Source organism: Schistocerca nitens, chromosome 1 (assembly GCF_023898315.1).
Source record: "Schistocerca nitens isolate TAMUIC-IGC-003100 chromosome 1, iqSchNite1.1, whole genome shotgun sequence".
In the NCBI taxonomy this organism is placed as follows: domain Eukaryota; kingdom Metazoa; phylum Arthropoda; class Insecta; order Orthoptera; family Acrididae; genus Schistocerca; species Schistocerca nitens.
This window is the reverse complement of record NC_064614.1, coordinates 653423154-653447219: the sequence shown is the minus strand read 5'-3', so window position 1 is coordinate 653447219 and position 24066 is coordinate 653423154. Positions and strand designations below refer to the sequence as shown.

General features: G+C 41.8%; 1 protein-coding gene across 1 annotated transcript in view; it reads left to right on the top strand.

Moving 5' to 3' along the window:
• Window positions 1–24066, top strand: part of LOC126236673 (TBC1 domain family member 19) — a 169122-nt gene that overhangs the window by 41442 nt on the left and 103614 nt on the right. The window contains exons 4-5 of the mRNA XM_049946160.1: window positions 9733–9820; window positions 9924–9984. Coding sequence (XP_049802117.1) covers window positions 9733–9820; window positions 9924–9984 — 149 coding nt within the window. The remainder of the gene's footprint in view (window positions 1–9732; window positions 9821–9923; window positions 9985–24066) is intronic.

Below are 24066 nucleotides of genomic sequence, written 5' to 3'. Positions count from 1 at the left end.
GGGGCTGTGTGTGCCTCCCAACTTTTCTGTGCTGGCACTGTATACAAGCATGAGCCCCCCATCACAACCAGCCACACAAAGCGCTCTGTAACAAGGCGCATAGTAGCCTTAGCACCAGGATGTGAAAGGTTGTGTAACGTAGTGAATACTTGGCAATGCAGTGTGGATGGAACAATAGGCTGGGCAGTGCCCATGGACATATCACACCATAGTGACTTGACTGAGCCCAGTATGTTGCAGGGAATCATCTGGAGGGAAGTAGTGGGGTCCTGTCAGAGGTTGTGCAGTTTGGTGTCATTGTCCTGTAAGTGGACCAGTTCATCAGAATAAATGGGGGACAAAATTGCATTGATATGTGATAGGTAGTCAGCCACCACATTTTCTGAAACTTGGATGTAATGGATGTCTATTGTGTATTGGCAAAATAAGTCCATCTGCCAAAACCTACATGGAGGAAAATCAACAGCGGGGTTACAGATAGCATCCATGAGGGGGCGATGATCTGTGAAAATTGTTACTTTCCTTCCTTCGATGTCTGTTCAGAAATATTTTACAGCTTCATACACCGCAAGCATTTCTCTGTCAAACGCTGACCATTTACATTGACCCATAGATAGTTTTCTGGAAAAAACCAAAGTGGCTGACTCATGTCAATGATGTGCTGTTGGAGGACTGCACCGATTGTGAAATCACTCACATCTGCAGTAATAGAGAGATCTGGCAAAGGGTGGGTGAGAGTGACAGCATGTGCTAACACTGATTTAAATCTTTGAAAGCTCTTACCATATTGTCAGGTCACTGTACCCAGCGATTGCCAGAGGTTTGTTTACTGGCCAATGGTTATGTTGGTAGAAATTGATGGTTCCTAAAAACCAGTGTAATTCTTGAAACAACACTGGGATAGGTAGATCGTGAATGCAGGAAACCCAGTCTTGAGGGGGGTGTATACCTTCAGTGGGGATGGTGTACCCCAGAAAAGTGACCGCGGTGGATTGAAGTTGAGACTTGTCATTAGTGATCTCAGGTCCCTTGTGTGTCAATAGGTCCTGTATCATGGCCAGGTGGAAATCATGTTCTCTGTCAGAGGAGGAAAATATGAGTAAACTATGAAGCTATACATAACAATATGAGCAGTTCAACAGAAGTGAGTCTATAAAACATTTCCAAGTTTGGCCCACGTTTTTGAGATCATAAGGAATGTAACAAAATTCATAGAGGCTGAAGGGTGTGACCAATTCTGTCTGGTATATCACTCTGTTCCATTGGTGTCTGTAAATATTCCTGATGGCAGTCCAAGACTGAAGTTGCAGGCTTCACTAAGTACTTGCACGAAGTTTTGTATATGAGGTATAGGGTAACTGTCTAATACAGTCCACGTGTTGAGGCGTTGATAGTCACCGCAGACTGCTCACTGTGCTGTCCTTTTTGGGAACTAAATGTATGGGCAATGACCACTTACTGTCTGCCAGATGGACAATACCTACCTGCAGACGTTCCCCCACTGCGGCCTTAGTAAAAAGTACTTGATGTAGTGCTAACCGACATGGTTTATGACACACTGGTGGCTTGTCTGTTGCTACAATTTTGTGTGTCATCCCATTCATGATAGTGTTCAGCTGTGCTGACGAGTTCACTCAGGGGCTGTCAGAAGTGGGAATTGGTAGTATACGAGAGTCACTAACCTGATGTGCTGGCAGAGCTGTCAATGGCAGCAGCATCAAAGTTCCATGAGGTGCATTGCAGGTCTCGGGAGGCGGTGGCATCAAAGTTCCACATGGTGGATTGCCAGTGTCAGGGGGCTATGGCTTTGACAGGTGTTGTACAAGGCATTGTGCCTCAGAGAGGGCTTGCATAGCCAATGATGTTGCATGGTTTAGTTTGGCATTGCAAGTGTGCAGATCATCGACTGCAGAGCACTTGGATTGAAGCTGGGTAATGGAAGCTGCAAGGCTGTCTTCCAGTGAAGAGCACTTTGTGAGAGCCATGTCAAAACCATTGGGAAGCTGAGGGTGAGGGGGAGCTTAGAAGGTGACTGAGCACACAATATGAGTAGATGAGGTGTGGTGCAATAATGCTGACTGGAGATCCAGAGACAGACCGAAGTCAAAAAGTAAGTCAGTGCCCAATACTGGGCCTTCTACATCATCCATGTAGAAGGACCAAGTGAAACATTTGCCAGGTATGAGCTGAATGGGTAACTCGGCAAAACTATTGACACAATTTATTAGCTGCTCAAAGAAACAGGTTGGCTGATGTTATATCCATTACAGTAAATGAGGGAGGTATGACGCTAATGTCTGCTCTGGTGTCAGTGAGAAAATACGTGCATGAACCTAAATCCAGGGCATACAGATGACCTCATGAGGTGGAGGATCTGACAGAATACAACGTCTGTGGGTGCAATTCTGTATACCCATGAGCTGTGGTGCATACTGCTGCCTGAGTGTGGCATTTGAGAATGCGCAAGGCGGACGGCAGTTGTGAGTGCCGTCCCAGCAGTTGCGAGCGCTGTCCCTGTAAGTGGCGTGGTACCAACATATGCATGAGTTAGCCATATTTGGCCCACCAGCCAAAGTGTCAGGTGAGGGGAAGGTGGGGAGGGTAGGCACTAGCCCAGTTGTGGTGGGGAGAAGCTGCCACTGAACCACTGGCACTTCCCAGTCTTGGCCACTAGGTGGCTGCTGTTCCACTTGCTGTCCACGATACACACACGCCCAGCCTCTACTGCCTGACGGTGGAAGTACAGTCACAGCATTACCAACTTTTATAGTATTAGGTGCTGTGCCATGCGAAGGGAGGTGGCAATGCTAGATAATGACATATGTCTTGTCAGCCAATAGTAGTTTATCCTCAAGTGGTGTGGCTGTATTGGGAAGCAAATGTAATTGTAGTTCTTGCGGCAGCTTCACCAACCACAGTGCTCAGACTTCTAAGTTCAGCAAGAACTTGGTAGTGACCTGCACTCACTGGTATAGTCATACCTGGGAGCAGGTTCTGTCACCTAAAGTCTCGTCATAAATAATATTTTGAATAGTATCGGATGGTGGACTGGAAAGACATTTTATGAGATAGTGCATGTGCAGAGACCTATTTGTTGCTCTTGGGTGGGTTCAGTAACAAGTCAGTGATAAGCTCAGGGTGGTCATGCAGGTGGTTCACTAAACACACAAAATGAGTGTCGTCATCCACAATGCCATGTATGTCCAATATGTTGTCCACCAAGGTAAACCACCTCACTTTGTTGTCCAGTTGTAATGTGGCAGCTTTACAAAATGAATTGAGGCAAATGTTTGTGGAGGTGTGCCAAAGGAACATATTGTGCGGGGACTCTGCACGGTGTTCATTGACACAAACTGTGCCTCAGTGATGGGCGATATGATGTGTTGAATGTCCGGTAGATGTGCAGGTGAGGCAGGGTATCCAGTCCTTGTAGGAAGGAAATCTGTATGGCCACACAATGAGCACGGCATGGCAGGCATGGAAGAATCGATGGCCAATCCAGACAAAATCTTGAGCAGAGATATGAAATCGTGATTGAGTGCCGAGTGACTCGGCAGAACCCTGCAGATGCATCACTTGAGGTGTGCAGGCGGTGGCAGGACAGATAGGAATATACATGGCCCGGCGTGGTTGATGCAAATGTCCCTCCTACTGGCGTGGAGGGGAACACATTAAAAAATTGGACCACTCTGAGGAGAGGGTAGCCATGCATGTGGACCCCAAAACTGGACAGCCATGTGGTACATGTTGGATGCAGTAAGGACTCGGGCAAGGAGAGTCCAAAATCTTATGCTGGAGAACCATCCTGTCCAGCATAGAATGCTGTAGAAAGCATCCACACCAATGTGTACAGCTCCCGGTGTGGTGTGCTGGCAGAGGTTAGGGTCATCTGGCATGTCAAAGCAAACATGGAAGACATGAAAATTCCTGGTGTATTAGTAGCACATGGGGTAAAACATTGTGCTTCACAGTCGAAGGTCCATTCTGTGGTCACAGCATCCTGCACTGCCAGAAAAACTGGAGTTTGCAACATTGTCCATTGGTGCAAAACCAGTGATACACAGTGAGCGAATGCAACGTATTTTCACAACTTGGGGTCACCAGTGTGGGTTTTCTAGCTATAGCGACAGACCATGGACATAAATCTCCAACTGATTACAGCTCGTATAATTAGAAAGACACAGGAAAAACATTACAGACAATAACAACTCAAACATCTACACCAGAGTCGAAAGCACACACTGTCCAAAGAACACTGAGTTCAAGGACAATTTACTTTGCACTTGGCAGGTGGTAGTTCAGGCAGTTGATGGTCGCCATGACATAAATAGTGCTATAGCTCTAGGTGTTTACTCATTCATATATCTCATCAAGGGAGTAGAAAATTTAGTGTCATAAAATAGAGCCTCTTTCAGAATTTTCTGTCTCAAAATTTATGCCCCCATTTCAATGGATATTCCCGTATGAATTGCATTTACACATGGTACCTATTTTGTCATCAGTTATGATTAGTTTGCACAGTAATAACAAAAATAATTTTATCAACATATATTAGGCCTACTGAAAAATTAATGTATTAAAGATCCATGTCTTTTTCTGTGCAATTGTGACAAAGTTGACTTGTCATGGTGACTGGTCAATAGCATTCTTTAATTTAGTTCATGAATTGCAACACCTAAATCTTTCACACTAATTACAGCTTAAAAGCATGGCCTTTTCTGAATGTACTTCTGACCAAAAACTGATTCTGCTTTCGTAATGAAATATTTTCATAAAACTTTTCATCCCCTATTTCAGCCCTTTAGTGACTGAATTTCCAAAAAGACTGAAACACGTATTTTTTTCTTACTGAGTAGTCAAATACCAGTTTTCATCCTTTAGAAGTTCTTTAATAATGATTTATTTTTAAAAAAAGCCTTTTTCACACTATTTCATCATCTTGGGGGTTGAGTTTGCAAAGAAGCTGATACACTTTCCAGTATTCTTTTATCTCTGACTGGGAAACAAAATAGGAATTTTCATTACGGTATATTAATAATTTTTACTTATGGACCGTCTGACAGCAACTGTTGCTGTCAGACGGTCCATAAGTAAAAATTATTAATATACCATAATATTACATGCAACTGAGGAAGACAGGACTATAAAAGTTGAGGAATTTTCATAGTTACAGTTTCAAAACTGCTTCAATAGTGGCATATTTTCAAAATTCCTTTCACCACTATTTCGCCCTCTTATGGACGGAATTTCAAAAAATCCCTTCTTATAAAATGGCTACAGTATAAGATCAACACGTCTCCAAATTTCAAGTTTCTATCCTTCAATGTTTGGGCTGGGTGGTGATGAGTCAATGAATCAGTCTGGACATTTCCTTTTGTAGACAGAAATAGTTTCTTTTTATTATACAGAGGTATATAGATGATAGATATAGACATACACACACACACACACACACACACACACACACACATTCCGGGGATAAAAAAAAAAAGACTAGAGATCCATCCCTGCGGGAAATTGCTGCTCGTGTGGAACAAAATGTTTTCGCAGTGCAATGGGTGTGTGCCAAATAGTTCATAGTAGGCCGTAAAACACAACAATATGGATCAGGTTGCACCACCCAGACAACCCACCAAGAAGATAAACACCTCATCTGAATGGCATTGCAGGACATGTCTGTGTCCTCTTCAGTTCCGGTGCAACAATGGAACAGTGGAACACATCATAGCAGGTGTACCAGTATGAAAGTGATGATTTGCCGAAAGCATTAATTTTTTATTTTCATTTGAAAAAAAGTGCTGCAGAGTCACTTCGAATGCTTGTCGAGGCATATGGTGATCATGCTCTATCAGAAGCAACATGCAAAAGATGGTTTCAATGGTTCAGAAATAATGATTTTGATGTAAGAAATGAAGAACATGGAAGACCACCAAAAAAGTTCGAAGAAGCAATATTGGATGAAGATGATACTTTGAGTCAGAAGCAAATGGCAGCAATGCTAAATAATGTTGCACAACAAACAATTTCTGACCATTTGAAAGCTATGGGAAAGATCCAAAAGTGTGGAAAATGGGTGTCACATGAATTGAATGAAAGACAGATGGTAAACCAAAAACCATTTGTCAAATTTTACTTCAAATACATGAAAGAAAATCAATTTTGCATCACATTGTTACTGGCAATGAAAAATGGATTTATTTTAAGAATCCTAAAAGGGAAAAATCATGGGTTAATCCAGGACAACCATCGACATTGACTGCAAAACCAGATCGATTCGGCAAGAATCAGAAAGGTGTGGTGTATCATGAGCTTCTAAAACCCAGTGAAACAGTGAATACTAATCACTACAGACAACAAATGATCAATTTGAACTATGCATTGATCTAAAAAAAAGACCAGAATGGGCCAGAAGACATGGCAAAGTAATTTTTTTACATGACAATGAACCTGCACACAAAGGAAAACTGGTTCAGGATACAATCAAAACACTTGTCTGGGAGCTGCTACCCCACCCGCCATGTTCACCAGACTTGGCCCCTTCCGACTACCATTTGTATTCATCAATGGGACATGCATTGGCTGAGGAACACTTTGATTCCTACGAAGAAATCCAAAATTGGGTGTCTGATTGGTTTGCTTCAAAAGACGAACATTTCTATTGGTGTGGTGTCCACAAATTGCCAGAAAAGTGGTCAAAATGTATAGAAAGCAATGGTCAGTGCTTTGAATAAAATGTTTTTACTTTTCAATTCAAAATTAGTGTTTCATTTTCACAAAAAAACGCTCATTTCATACCGGTACACCTGGTACACCATCAGGAGTGACATTCCATCACTGTTTATTACAACTTGGGTTAATTTTGCATCATCCACATCTCTGCCTATCTTTGACAAATTTGCAGAAACACGCTAGAAGGCAGTGGTGTATGGGACAATGTCACTGGAGACAGGAATGGCATGAAATAGTGTTTCCAAACGAATTCAGGTTCAGTTTGCTTGAAAATGATAGTCACATTTTGATTTGCCATGGTCAGGGGGAGTGGCATCACACTGCTGCATTCACACAAGATGTACAGAGGGAACACAAGGCCTTAAGGTGTGGGGTGTTATTGGGTACAAACCACAAATCACAGTTGGTGGGTGCCTATGGTGCTGTAACTAGTGTGATCTACATGAATGACATTCTGCTACCTGTAGCCATACTCTTTCTGCACAACACTCCAGAAGCCATTTTTCAGCAAGTCAGTGCATGACCTCATGTAGCTGTACGAACATGTGCCTTCTTGGTGTCACAGGATGTCAGTTTTTTGCCCTGGCCCACCAGATCATGAGACTTGCAGCCAATCGTAAAAGTGTGGGATATGGTGAAATGACAGGTGCAACTCTTTGACCCTATGCCTACCACCACAGATCAATTTTGGAACCAGGTGGATGCAGCATGAATGGCTATACCACAGGATGCCATGTGCTCTGTACATGTGTTGATGCCATCTTGCATAAAACAAGTAGAGCCTGTGGTGGACAGACCCTGTGCGTGCTAGACAACAGGACACATGCTGAATGGAGGGGACTGAAATACTAATCATTTCTACAGGACGTACCAATGTACATGTCCTGTGAATATAAACATGAGTGTGTGTGTGTACTAACTATAATTTGTACTGGAAAATGGTCTACATCTAGATCTACATCCGTACTCTGCAAGCCACCTGACGGTGTGTGGCGGAGGGTACTTTGAGTTCCTCTATCGGTTCTCCCTTCTATTCCAGTTTCGTATTGTTCATGGAAAGAAAGCTTTTCGGTATGCCTCTGTATCAACAGGTCTGATGGAAACCAATTGTACAGTTAAAAATAAATTATACAGCAGCTTCACATATTAGATACTTCATTTCTACAAGTTATCAAGGCTGTGGAACACAGTTGGAAAAACCAGTGATATTAGTTGGACCCTTGAAATAAAAATCTGTGATCAAACATTCAGATGACTCAGAAAATATTTTTATATCAACAGAAATAACCACCAAAACATGACATTAATTACTGCCCCTCAAAGTGAATGGATATGAAATAAATATTAAAAATTTTTATTTGACTTTGGTACCATCTATAACATTTTGTTTGTTTTCAAAGCTAAACATCTGATCATATTAATAGAGCTACTATATTATTTTCATACCTTCAAATTTAAATGTTGGCTGATGGAATTAAAGTTTAACCAAATGTGTTTTGAAAGCTGAATCAAGACTTCCTTGTCTCCCCAATTTGACCCTTGTTGTGAAGACCTGCAAACTGTGATACAGAATTTGTGACTCTTTAACTGCAGGTTGTATTGTGTTGAACCTCATAAAGATTGAGAAAGTGCCAGCTTCTTTAGACAATATCTTTTTGAGCTGCAAATGTCACACTTTTGTTCTTTGTTTTTATATAAAAATAACATTTTATCTTTCCACCTGTTGCAATGGGGCCCACAGATGAAGCATCAACAGGTCTTATTTGCCCATAAAAAATGTGAACCACTGTTGTAGGTAAGTTGTGCAATAGGGGGAAGGTATGTCTCTGAGTGACTTGGTTCTGGATGTTAGCCAGGTAATTAACGATTTATACTGTCTTGGTGAGGATGGAGAGCATTGACCTGGTAATTGCACCCATGCTCTGCATTGGATGTCACACTGAGCTTTTACTGCAGCTTGATAAGGCTCTACCATCAAGTGACAGGAGAAGTTTGGGGCTGCTATTTTGGCAATTTCTGTAATGGCTGGCTGCAGGACGGTGCCAAACCACCACCACACAAGGGAGATGGTTTAATTTCCTATGAAGAGCATGACAACCAAACAAATGAAGTTACTCAGCATTTTCGAAAGCAACAATAGTTCCTATTAGTGTAGATAATACAATTACAGAACAGGCCAAAGAGAATCACAGAGAATTCTATAAATGCATCATAATTCTGAAATAAATAAAAAGTTATGTCACAGATCTCAGGAATGGACAACTGGCCCTCTTGCACATCACCCTCCCACTCCCTACCTGCCCCATACTGTCGGTGGATGATATTACCATTTCTACATTTCTTACATCAGCTTCCTGTGATTTTCTGGTTCCACTTCTCGACACACAAATCAGGTCACATTTTTTGTTGTTACCAGGTATGATCAACCTGCAATTGGGAGCCTTTTTGTTGCTGAAATGTTTTCTGCATTTCATCAGACCACGAGACGTATCTACATGGGCAAGCTCTCAAGCAAGTAACTGAAAAGTATCCTGTGTTAAATGCAGCTTGTAATTTTCTAGAATTCTTTGCCATTTTTGAGATTTTTAGTTTCTCATATTACTTCATTCTCCAAAGTTAGCTGAGAAATTTGGAAATTTGTACATGTAAAAATATAAATCCCTTCAGTAAAATGTTCTGTTGGAGCAGAGAGGGCTTAAGACTGCTCCTCCACCACCCCCACACATATCTCCACCCATCTGTACCTGACATAAAACTGTTTTCCTTTTGTTACAATCTTCTAAATAGATTTTTTGATTTGTCTTTATTTACTGTTTTTGTGTTTGTAATGTTGATCTAAGGTGCAAGAACAGTCCATACATTATCAAAGCATAAATATTGATATAAAGACTTACAGATTACTAAAGCCTGAGATGACTCTTTAAACTACCAAATTCTTTATTGTAAAATATAACCTGTGTAACATACAACTTTGCATGTGTTATATATAGTGTATCCTTTCAGATTTGAGTCAGTATCGACCAGTCTATGCACCTAAGGATTTTCTTGAAGTGTTGATGTGGATTCGTAGTCCTAATTACCATACCATGGAGTAAGTAAAACTGAAAAGAAATTAAATTATTTCATGTTCAAATTAGTTACTAATCAACAAGATTTCCTTACACTTGAAATTGTTTTCATATCTTTCTATACAGCACTGGTGGCAATTGGGATTTTACACATATTCCTCTTAAGGTGAAATCTTTAAATGAATTGGTAAGTTGTTGCCATATTTTATTAATTATGCACTTCATTAACAGAATAAAGTCACTCTTAGTAAAGAAAATATACTTCAAGTTCTGTACATACTCTTTTCTTTTTTGGGGAAAAAATCTACTTAGAAATGTGCAGAATGTAACCATATGTACAAATTAATTTTTGATGAGTATGTAAAATGACTCAGTCCACATCATTATGCTTTATCATGCAAAATGTTCCATGGAACATAAAACTAACTAATTAAAAAACAAATTACCAGAAACATAGTGCATAATACTTTTGAATAAGCAACATGGCCTCAGATGGAGTTCAGAGATGAACAATTGTATATAACACTGGGAAAAAATTATTCTGCCCCCTACATGTTATACATGATGAGTCAAAATGTTATGACCACCTGCTCAGCAGTCTGTTGGTCAACCTTCAGAATGCAATACAACAGCAATTCTGATGGCATGGATTCACAAGTTCTTGGTAGGTTTTAGGAGGTATGTGGCACCAGATGTCTATGCACATGTCACACAGATCCCATAAATTACAGGAAGACTGTTTTTGGGTGCAAAGCTAGCGCACAATAGCTTCTTGGCCATGTTGCATTGTGTAGAGGTTAGGCAAATTTCGTGGCCAAGACACCAACATGAGTTCACTGTCCCATCCCTCAAACGACTGTATCATAATGCTGACCTTTTGATAAGGACACTTATGCTGCATGGAGATGCCACCAACACCATGGAAGTCAAAAACTATGAAGCGATGCAGATGGTCAACAGTAATGTCCATGTAGTCCACAGCTGTCATGGTACCTTTGATTATTACTGTAGGTCCCACATAAACACAGGTGAATGTCCCATATAACATAATACTGCTTCCACCACCCTGCCTCCAAGGCACTGTGCACGTTTTGAACAGTTCTTTGCCTGAATGACAGTGTATCCAGACACAACCATTGATCTAATGCAACAACAAAATTGATTCATCTGAACAGGCAACACATCTCAGATGATCAATGTTCCAATCTAGATGATTCCATTTCCACTGCAATCATTACTTGTGTTTGATTAGGCAACATTGTCACATGTAGAGGTTTCTGGTGTGGGACCCCATATTCAACAATGTCCACAGAATGATGTGCTCTGGAACATTTGTGCCTGCATTAGCATTATCCTCTGTCATCAGCATTGCGTGTACTGCTTCACAGAGCAATGAAGCCTCCGATCTCCACATTCTGTGATGAGGCATGGATGTCCAACACCTTGCCACCTACTCATGGTTCACCATCCTTTATACACTTTTCATAGGTACTCACAACAGTAGCATGTGAAAAGCCTACCAGTTTTGCAATTTCCGAGATGCTCATTCCCAAGTGTAGGACCATGAGCATCTGCCCTTTGTCAAAGCTGCTTATATCAGGGTATTGCCCCATTTGCAGCCAATGTCATCATTATAACGATTTCCCATTCATTTGTGTTGCACTTATATAATTTGTAACTGCATCACCAGGTGGCATTCAGTCTCATGGTGAGCAGCAGTCATAAAGTTTGATTTGTAGCTTTATAAAGACAATGCACAATTAACATTCATAAGAAATAAATCTAATTCCATTGAAAATAGGTTCACAGAAGAATATAGAGACCATTATTTCATACACTTATGGAGGAAATGCAGCATATGGAACTGATTTGAATATGACGGTTGTTTATTATGTATCAGTGCTGTTCATATAACATCCATAGATCATAACGAGGCTATTAACACAATAGATAGCTGTTGCTATTATCTTAGCTTTTAGGGATGCATACATCATAATTTCTAACCATTAAGATGACCAAACTGCAGGGATATGAAAGAAGTAAAACAAAATAAATTTCATGCTAAGCTCCACCAGAGCGCTGCATATAAAAATAAATATGTATTTTTTTCATAAAGTGATGTATCATAAAGGGTGACGTAATTCTTCTTTAGGGTCATCTCATGACATCTAATAGTGCTGACAGATTTTACTCTGTTAAATTCGGTCGGAGCAAGCTCAGGTAATTTATAGCAGTTTAACATAAGTAAACTGTAAGGGACAGTCAAATGAAAATGAGCCCCATGGCAGCAAAAAAACTGGCCAGGTTCAAATAGGACACTTGCAATGAGGGTTCCACATAAACTTAATTATGTATATTGGCATTTCATCCTGGGAATCAAGAATCTCGACGGTTTTTACCTAACACTGATATAGGAAACATATTGGTACCGGGAATTTCTACTATTTTGAGAATGTTTTTATTTTAAGTTTGAAATCAGATAAAACGTATAAAAGAAATTTTTTTTTGTTACTTAGTTATGAATTTACATTTTTCTGATTTTTTCCTGTACTTGTACTGTGAAACATTGCTTTTTGCAAAATTGTATGATTCTAGTTTAACCTGAAGTACTCTTTAGGTTTTGATGAGTGAGTCTGCAAGTATCAAAAAGTGTGACACAAATGGCAGCATCTTTTGATAGCATTGGCTTAGAAGCTTGCTTTTATTACACTGCCAAGGAACCAGAGGCCTTAGAATTTGACATAAAATTCAGTATAATACATTTATCTGTTCCTGAGAAAAAAGGCTCTTAACAGTCACACTGACAGGCAGATAGACAGCAACGCAATCCTGTAAGGTTCCATTTTTATTGATTGAGGTATGGAACCATAAAAAGGAAGTTTATTATTTCAAAAGTAATCACATCTGTTAATAAGTTTATCCCACTGTGAGACAAGTCAGTCATTGCCTTCACGGAAAGATGTTTGTGGTTGCCTATGGAACCGTGATTGTACTCAGGTGTGCAAAAGCAAATCAATGGCCAAGAATATCTTTCTTCAGGGCTCCAGAAATATGGAAATCATATGATGATTGCTTTTGAAATAATAAACTGTGTACTTACCTCTTTCCATCTGTCACACACACACACACACACACACAAGCAATCTAAAATCAAGCTATTTCTCAGTTCTAAGATTTTTTTTGAAACTGATAAAGTAAATGACAGTAGTAGAAATGTGTCTGGCATATCACTGGAATAAAAAACAATTAGTTATCCACTCTTTAAGACACTAAACCTTTCAGTCCAACAGCCTAATTTGATGCCCAGACATTGCATCATTTTGTTAAAATTTTTATCAGGCCTTGGTTGATTGTCAGAGTAAAATGTATTTGTTTAAAATGTGGCTTATGGTGATTCAATGATAACTGGGTATATGGGAATGTTAGCCAAGTTGATTTCATATTTTTGCCCTGAGAAGAAAAACACTAAAATGTAAATATTTCAAAGTGACCCATAATACCTGCAACAGAAGATTAAATTTATTCAGTAGTTTGGACAGCACTATGTAGCCAAACACAGCACAAATAGTGACTTTAACTCCCATGCAACTTTACATAATTTGGTGAAACTCAAAGCAAAAACATAACTGTTTACCCAGTAACAAATGCTCTCTCTGTTCTTGATGCACACTTAGGATAAAAAAACATAGTGTAATAAGTATGCATACTCCTCTGTGAAAATCAGTTAGAATAATTAATGACTCCAGAACAAATGTTTTTAAGAATAGTTTACAGGAGATGGACCTGGGATGAAATTTATAACAAGCCTGTTATAACCTTTAATCACCAATAATTGCATGGATATTCAAATACACTCACTTAGAAACAATAGCTGGTTACACGATAACAACTCAGTATCTCTCATTTGACTGCCGTGCCATGACATGCGGCCGGCGCCGTTCGTAGCTAGGTGGCGCTCCTGCGCTCAGCCGTGTTGCGGAGCGCCTCTATCGCCGTTTGCGCGTACTGTTGTGGCGGCACTGTTAAATGTCGTGACACTGTCACAACACTTTTCCCCCCTTGAAAAAAAAAATAACACTCATTTCCTTGGAGACATGAACAGTGCGGAGACATCCATGGCCTCTTGTGAGGCCCCGAGAAGTTCCCACGGAGAGACACGAGAGTATGGTCGAAAATGTCCAGGACGGAAGCTCGTGTGTGGAACGTGCCTCCTGGACGAGATGATGGGTGAAAACTCCGGAGCAGCATACATAGGTGTTGTGGACCTGGGGGTGTGCTCCAGCGAGATGGGTCCCAGAGAAGGCGGCGGCGCGACTGGGGCCGGTTCCGGCATACTCGGAAGCGGTAGCGACGTCGGCTGCATCAACACGTATGGTAGATTGGCAGCAGCGACTGGACTGGCTTCTCGGGCTGGTGGAGGCGAAGGAAGGGGTGGTGGCACCGGCATGGCCACCACTCGTGGGCGCATCTGGTAGTAATGGCAAACAACCATGCCGTCGTTCATACGTATTTCACAAAGCCGGCGGCCGCGAAGAGCCTTGACCACCCCTGGAATCCATTTAGGGCGAGATCCATACCCTCGTGCCCACACGTCGGCGCCCACCGAGTATTTTCCCGCACTAGGGGACACAGCACAAGGCCTGACAGGGTGAAGCAGGTGCAGTAGAATGCGCAGTTGGCGGCCATGCAAGAGTTCAGCAGGGCTGCGATCACCTGGAGGCGTGAAGCGATAAGAACTCAGATTTTGCAGCAGAGCGTCATCTGTGGAAAAATCACTAAGGAATTTTTTCATCTGGCTTTTGAAAGTGCGGACAAGGCGCTCGACCTCCCCATTTGATTGCAGATGGAAGGGCAGTGCTGTAACATGATGAATCCCTTGTCCAGTACAAAAATCATGGAAGGCCTGAGAAGAGAACTGAGGGCCATTGTCCGTGACGATCGTGGATGGAAGACCTTCTAGCACAAAGATTTTGGACAAAGCCAGCGTTGTCGCCACAGTGGTGGGCGACAGACATCGAACAACAAACGGAAACTTCGAGAAGGCGTCAATCAGCAGTAGCCAATAGGTACCGAGGAAGGGGCCGGCAAAGTCAGCGTGCACCCGTTCCCATGACTGCGCCGGATGAGGCCACAGAGAGTGCGTTGTACGAGGTGCAGCCAGTTGTTGAGCACACTGACCACACGCAGCAACCATGTGGGCGATGTGCGAATCAATAACGGGCCAATAAACGTGCCTGCGGGCCAGGGACTTAGTCCGAGAAATCCCTCAATAGCCTTCATGCAACAGTTTGAGAACATCTTTGCGAAGAGAGGCTGGCACCACAACCTGTGGAGATGCGCCATCCGTGGCCAGAAGAACAACACCATCACGAACAGACAGACGAAGGCGCAAGGCATGGTAGTTGCGAAGGGGATCCGATGCCCGGCCCTTGATCCTGGCCGGCCAACCCCGTTGAACAAAACCGATCACCTGACGCAGGACCGGGTCCCGTGCAGTAGCCGACGCGACCTGCAAACCTGTAAGTGGAAAACCCTCGACCGCACAATGTTCTTCCTCATCAATGTGGAAACAGAGTGTAGTTCATCACGATTGAAAACCGGGTCGGGGCCCATCGGCAATCGCGACAATGTGTCAGCGTTGGCGTGCTGGGCCATGGGGCGATAGTGAATCTCATAGTGAAAACGAGACAAGTATAAGGCCTAACGTTGCAGGCGGTGAGCTGCCTTATCCGGAAGCGACGCCGATGGGCTGAACAAGGAGACCAGCGGCTTGTGGTCGGTGATGAGGTGAAACTTAGAACCATACAAAAAAACGCTGAACTTTTTTAGAGCATAAATGATAGCGAGCGCCTCCTTTTCGATTTGAGAGTAACGCCGTTGTGCATCGTTGAGGGTCTCGGAAGCATAGGCGATGGGTCGTTCCGACCCATCCTCATACCGAAGGGCGAGAACAGCCCCTAGGCCATACTGTGACGTGTCAGTCGCCAGAACCAAGTACTGACCCCGACGGAATGTGGCAAGACAAGGCGCCGACTGCAAATGAGCCTTCAGGCGGACAAAAGCCTGCTCACACTCATCGGACCAACAGAAAGGGACGTTTTTGCGTAACAGCTGATGCAGAGGATGAGCGACCGCTGCCGCGGATGGAATGAATTTGTGATAATAAGCAATCTTGCCTAGAAACGCCTGAAGGTCTTTGAATGTAGACGGCCGGGGTAGAGTGTTAATGGCCGCAACGTGCAGGCATAGAGGACGTATACCCTCACGGGACAAGTGGAAACCAAGATACACAATGGAGGGTTGGAAGAACTGTGACTTGTCCAGATTGCACTTCAACCAAGCCGAATGCAAAACCCGAAACAGTGAACGCAAATTGTGAAGGTGCTCCTCAGCGGAGGCCCCCGTGACAACAATGTCATCCAGATAGTTGATGCAGCCGGGAACGGAAGCCGTGAGCTGTTCCAAAAAACCGCTGAAAATGGCCGGCACGCTAGCGACGCCAAATGGTAACCGCTGGTACTGATACAACCCACAAGGAGTGTTGATGACGAGAAATTCCTTGGAAGAAGCATCCAATGGCAACTGATGGTACGCCTCAGATAAGTCAAGTTTGGAAAATAACTGGCCCCCAGCGAGCTTGGTAAATAACTCCTCAGGACGGGGAAGAGGATAAGTGTCAATGAGGCTCTGAGCGTTGACGGTGGCTTCAAAATCACCACACAATCGCAGACTCCCGTTTGGTTTAGAAACCACTACGATTGGTGATGCCCATTCACTGGAGGTAACAGGAAAGAGAATCCCTGAAGCTGTTAACCTGTCTATCTCAGCCTTGACAGGTGCACGCAACGCTACTGGAATAGGGCGTGCCCAGAAAAACTTAGGGCGCGCTGTAGGTTTAAGAGTAATGTGGGCTTAAAAATCCTTGGCACGACCCAGACCAGCAGAGAACACGGACGAAAATTCAGAACACAATCCATCCAGCTGTTGATAGGGAATATCCTCAGATATGAGGTGCACATCATCATCAATGGAGAACCAGAACAACTGGAAAGCATCATAACCAAACAGGTTTTCAGTGCCCGCATGATCCACCACATAAAACGTGAGGGGCCTAACAACAGACTTGTAGGCAGTGAAAGCATCAAACTGGCCAATGATAGGAATTTTCTGTTTATTATAAGTTCTCAGATTTCGCGTAACTGGAGACAAGGGAGGGGAGCCCAACTCCAAATACGTGCGAGAATTAATGAGAGTTACTGCAGAGCCAGTGTCCACTTGCATGTGAGTGTCTTTATCCAGAACACGAACAGTAACAAACAACTTATTTGTTTGAGAAAGCACACAGTTAACATCCATGTCCAATGCCTCATCCTCGTCGACAGGAACTTAAGGGAACTGACACACAGAAGCAATGTGGCCTACATGAATTACACGTGGCCCAACGTTTTGGACACGCGGCCCTGTCATGCTGTACGAAACAACGTGGACAAGAAGGAAGTGCGGAACGAACCTGCTTCTGTGGTTGCTGTTTTCGCTGCGAGCGTTGCGGCCCAACGCGACGTTGTTTACGCGAGTGAACCGCCACCACATCTTCGTTCTCCTGTGAAACAGGCAAATTGTCCGTGACTGCACAGCGCCTACATCACGCCACATGTCTATTTGCGCGCCAGCAGCGTGAGACACTTCAAAGGATTGAGTGATGCTTAGAACTTCTGACAACGACAGGTTTGGCAGTTGTAGGGAACGTTGCCGAACTTCTTTATCAGGAGCAAGCCGTAGAATAGCATCCCTAACCATTGAATCAGCATAAGACTCATGATGAGTGTCCATGACAAACTGACATTTCCAACTCGGGCCGTGTAGTTCCGCCGCCCAAGCCCGGTAAGATTGATGGGGCTGTTTACGACACCGATAGAACGCCACGCGGGCGGCAACGACGTGGGTGTTTTTGCGGTAATAGTTAGACAATAAGTCACACACTTCTTGGAAGGACAGGGAGGCAGGTCCCCGCAGAGGGACTAACTGAGATAGCAGCTGATAAATCCGTGGGGAAATCCAAGATAGAAATAACGACTTACACATAGGAGCATCGACAACGCCGAATGCCAAGAAGTGTTGCCGCAAACGCTTCTCATAATCCTCCCAGTCTTCAGCGGCCTCGTCATAAGGAGGGAATGGAGGCAGAGAAGAGGAATACAGACGATGAGTAAGCGACGTCGACAATGCCTGAACAGCAGCTGTCAGCTGTGTTTGTTGTTCAATGAGCGCTTGCATAAGCTGTTCCATGTCTGCCCCGTCACGAACACACAAATCCACAACGCAGTGAAAATATCCCATCCGCGTCGCCAAAAAGTGTTATAACCTTTAATCACCAATAATTGCGTGGATATTCAAACACACTCACTTAGAAACAATAGCTGGTTACATGATAACAACTCAGTATCTCTCATTTGACTGCCGTGCTGTGACATGCGGCCGGCGCCGGTCGTAGCTAGGTGGCGCTCCCGCGCTCAGCCGAGTTGCGGAGCGCCTCTATCGCCGTTTGCACGTACTGTCATGGGGGCACTGTTAAATGTCGTGGCACTGTCACAACAAAGCCAAATACTAACATAAAATTTAATTTATTCGTTGATAAATTCGTATCATTATGTGACAGTAGCTTTCCATGAAAGCTTATCAAAGAGAACATTAAATGGCCAGGTAAAAAACCATGGATCATTAGGGGGATTAAAGTATCTTGTGAAAGGAAAAGGGGAGTGTATCTGTTGACAAGAAGAAATAAAGATCCTGCAGTAGTTGTGCACTACAAAAACTACTCAAAATTGCTAAGAAAAATTATTAGTAATCCAGGAACATGCACATTATGATAGAAATTAGTAATTCTAACAACAGACTTAAGGCTGTATGGAATGCAGTGAAACAAGAGACAGAACAACCAGACACAGAGTGGGATAAAATCACTATTGAACTAAATGGAAGAACTATAAATGATGAGTCAAAGGTAATAAATATATTTAATAATAATTTTTAAATATGGTAGAAAGTATAGGTACAAACAGTTCAAGAGAAAAATCATATATGTTGAATAAGCAGTTTTCATAAAATTCTATGAAATATATGCATAACCAACTTCTCCTGAAATTAAGACAATTGTACACTCTCTCAAAAATAGAAGGTCATGTGGTTTTAATAGTGTTTTTAATAGAGTTCTAAAGATTTGTTCCCATGTATTAATCCCTGAATTACCTGAGCAACTACTGTCAAACAACAGGGAATATCAGCACTGTGGTTATTCACAGTCTGGCTACTTACACTGAAGGATCCCAACTACTGTATGTAAATGACAAACAATTGCCTCATACATACCCGGGAACTGCGGATCTGATGTGAGCATCTTTCCACCAATGCAGGAGCAACAGATAAAGACTCTGGTGTATGGATTGCTTACTGCAGTAGCATTCCACCTATTACTACTAAAAGTGGAGGTAAAGCTACAGTAGACTTAAGTTTCTGTCAACCATTATAATGGACTTTCATATTATCCAATGTATCTGAGCCTATGTTAGGTGTCTATTTACTACATCATTACAGACTGAAGATCAAATTATATGTAGCATGGCTTAGGGTAGTGACTGAAATATTACTGGCAATTGAGCAGGGCTTCCAGAAGTGTAAATCCACAGCAGACATCAAATATGAGCATGGACATGTATAATACATCACTAACTCAAGGCATTTTTCCAGAGACATTGAAGTATACCATTGTCAAATCCCTCCAGGACTTTTAAGAAGATGGTGTATTCTAGAGTATCTCACCTGAGTAACAATAATATCCTCAGCAAATCACAGTGTGAATTTCAGAAGAGTTGTTCTACTGGAAATGTTATTTACAGGTTCACTATCAAAATTTTAGTATCATTAAATAATAAAATATCCACAGCAAATCACAGTGTGGATTTCAGAAAAGCTGTTCTACTGAAAATGTCATTTACATGTTCATTATCAAAATTTCAGTAACGTTAAATAATAAAATAGCGCCAGTTGTCATTTTCTGCAAATATCTAAGCCATTTGACTGTGTAAATGACAGTACTCTCCTACATAAATTGAAGTTTTATGGGATTGATGGTATAGCCAACCAGTAAATAATGTCATATCTAATCAAAAGAATGCAGAATGTTGTACTTAGTAATTCAACCAGTACAGTCTGGGGACATTATTCTGACTCGGGATAAATTTCATACAGTGTTTCCCAAGGCTCATTCTTAGGTCCACTATTGTTCCTCATATATGTAAATGATCTTCTATCTGATATACAACAAGTGGAATTAGTTCTTTTTGCAGATGAAACTAGTACTGTAATCAATGCATACATCCAAAAACAGAAGAAGTAGTAAACAGTGTTCATAAAAGAATAATTGACTGGCTTTCTGTGAATGGTCTCACCCTCATTTTAAAAAGACGCAGCACATTCATCTCTGCATATCTAGGAGTACTATACTAGTGATAAATACAACATGTGATGAGGGAATAATAAATCGGATGAAAACTCTGAAATTCCCATGTGTTCCCACTGATGAGAATTTAAACTGCACAAAGCACATTTGAGAACTGCTAAAAGAACTTTTTTATTTTGGACTTAGAATAATTGCAAGTCTTGGGGAGAGACAAATCAGTAAGTTGACATATTTTGCATTTCAGTAATGAATAATGTTCTGGGGTAACTCATCTTTAATAAAGTAAGTCTTCATTGCTCAAAAACGTGCTGTAAGAGTAATGTATGGTTCACATCTACGATCATTTTTGTAAACATCTGATTAAGAACTTGGGCATTCTAACTACTGCTTCACAGCAAATTTCAGAATTTTCCATGCTGGTGACAAGTATTCTTCCCATAGCATGCAGTGTATCACCCGCACCACAAAGTAAAGTGAAAATCTTGCTATATTTACCACAGTAACCAGCTTTATGGTTCATATGTTGGAACATAGTATTGTTGCATAAGTAATTTTAAGCACAGTTTATATTGACAATTAACATCTTGGGGTCTTATACATTGGTTTTAGCATAAGACATTATCACAAAAACTTGAGTGTGAAACAGGTACCAGAATCTCAAAAACACCTTATTAAAGAGAGTCTACAAATCACAGGATCAACGCTTTCAACAGGTGTTAAACAATGAACATATTAATGATAGTGTACCATCTGATTATTGGCATCACAAATGCACTACTTTTAATGGATCAGAGAAGATAAGACACAATATTATGTTCTACCTGGCTTAATCAGTTGTCATTGTATGTTAAAATAGCAGTGATGACGTGCAACAGAAATGATGTTGAATCTTAGATAGAAATTACAAATCTACCACTTCCTTCAGCATGAAAAAGTGTGGACAGTGACGCAATCTCAAGATGACACCACAAAGGGAGCAGCCTCCACTGTCAAACGAGAATACCAACTGACAGTCTATGAGTTACTCTGAACTGTACAACACTCAATAACAGATTATTCAGAAGGAAAACAAGTCATAAGCCCATGCCATATAAGAAGATGCTGCTTCATAGCAGTTCCATTGCTCAGGGCCTGCAGTGTAAAAAATGATACATAATGCAGCACTCACTGGTTTGCTGGTACCACACACAGGCTATGAAGTGTGTCACACCTTGCATTTACTCATACACAAATGGCATAGTTGACCACAAGCAAACGTACAAGCTCCTACTAGTCAATGAATATGACACCACTGGCAGCATCAATGGTAACAGAAAAACCACCACCCTGCCAGCTGTCAAAACAAACCAACAGGCGAGTGTTGATTTCTTTATGAGCAACTACTGTCAAACAACAGGGAACATCAGCAATGTGGTTATTCACAGTCTGGCTACTTACACTGAAGGATCCCAACAACTGTATGTAAATGACAAACAATTGCCTCATACATACCCGGGAACTGCGGATCTGATGTGAACATCTTTCCACCAATGCAGGAGCAACAGATATAGACTCTGGCATACAGATAGCTTACTGCAGTAGCATTCCACCTATTACTACTAAAAGTGGATGTAAAGCTACAGTAGACTTAAGTTTCTGTCAACCATTATAATGGACTTTCATATTATCCAATGTATCTGAGCCTATGTTAAGTGCCTATTTACTACATCATTACAGACTGAAGATCAAATTATGTGTAGCATGGCTTAGGATAGTGACTGAAATATTACTGACAATTAGACAGGGCTTCCAGAAGTGTAAATCCACAGCAGACATCAAATATGAGCATGGACATCACAAATTTTGTCACCTCATTCATACTATTACGTACAATCCAAAAGAAGCTGTACACACTCAACATGATAGCTCAACCTCCAGAATATACTCTACAAAGTTTTTCATAGTTAAAGAATAATTGCCAATTTGCAATCTGAAATAAAAACCATAAATGTAGAGAAAGGAAACCAGGAAAAGCAAAGTACTCCTCCTCATAAACCAATTGATGGCCCCAAAGTGCAATCTCCAAGCAATTTGGAGATTTTATCACAGCATAGCAGCACCAAGCACAACAAGTGGCACCACATTGAGACTATGCCACCTGCTGCCCAGAAGCCACCCACAGCATCACATGATGGGGTAAAGACACATTCCTGTTACCTGCTGTTGACCTACCAATGCAGCACTACTGCACTTTGTCACCAAATCCAATGAGTGTGGTCAACAAGCTGCACATAACAATAATGTCTATTGCACCGTCACCTCACCAGGACAGATTTTGAGCTCCACAACAGGCAGTGCCAGTTCATACAAGGGCCAGATTTTGATCTCACTATGAGTTCCCCTACATTTCACGGAGCTCCGCTGTAGCACAGGGTGTACACTCTTTGGTGAACATCATGTATCTCTGTTCATGCCAAGCATCTAAGTCAGTCTCTCTCTGGTACTGGAAACAGTCTCTTCTTGTACTGTGTGTGAGTTAATGTTGCATTTATGTTTACAAACTGTAAATAAATCTGGTTCTGGCTCAGCATTTCTTTATGCTTGTGGTTTTTTGTGGTTAGTGTACCTCATTGGGGTCACCAATTTGTGGGAACATTAGCCACAATAAATAACATGCATATAGGACTACTAGACAATAACTACATTTATTTGCTGCTTGTAAATATACACACAACATTAACTCTTACACTGTACAAGAACTGAATGTGTCTGATACCATGGAGAGATTGACTTAGCAGCTCATGATGAATAGAGACATGGTGTGTCCACGAAGGCATCTACACTCTACTCAAGCACTTCTGCTCCCTTGAGTGTATACAGAATTTTTTGAAATCTTGTATTGGATTATTTCCCACTACAAAGTTTACAAGAAGAATTTAAAGTCATAGTGCAATAGCTGTTGACAGTTTCTTTATAGACCACATTACCATTTGTAGTTTAGATGTAAAAATTGTAGAAAATGGTTTAGCTGATTATGAGAACAAGGCAGTAAAAATGAGACATGTTGTTCAATTAAGTCTTGACCATGAAAGAATACTCCATAGTAAATTCCTAACCAAACATTTGGTCACAATGGTAGAGAGAATTTATAATGAAAACAGTCTGGAGAGGAATTTGCCAAGCAGACAGTGTAGACAAATAATTTTAGTCTTTCTTGAATAGCAATGAAATAAAATAAATTGCTACTCTCCAGATAGAGGAGGCACTGAGCAGTGGACTGGCATATTAAGTGCTTTTAAAAGTAGACTAAAGATACAGAAAAACACGCAAGCACAACTCCCACATAAACAGCCACTGTCATCTCTGGGCACTAAGGCCCAACTGTGGTGAACAGCGATCCCAAGTGGTGTGGGTCATGGGGCGGTACATAGAGTGGGGAGGGGAGACATAGCAGTGTAGAGATGGGGAAAACGCTGTATCTGCCTGTGCAAGTGTACAAGGACTTGGGGATGGGGACAAGATAGGGAGCTGTTGAGTGTAGCACAGGGTGGCTGTCCCTGGGGATGGGGGGGGGGGGGGGGGGGGAGAGAAGATGATAGGAATATGCAGCTGAACTGGGGTGTATCAGGTATATGTGAGACTGGATTGGGAGCAGAGAAGGAGATACCATGGGTGTAGACAGGACCTAGTGAAGGTTGAGGACAAAGGAGTTATGAGAATGAAGAATATGTTGTACAGAGACTTTCCACCTGCTTAATTAAAAAATCATGTTTATTGAAAGAATTTGGGTGACACGGTCTGTGAAATAGTTGTTGAAGTTGTGCACACTGTGTT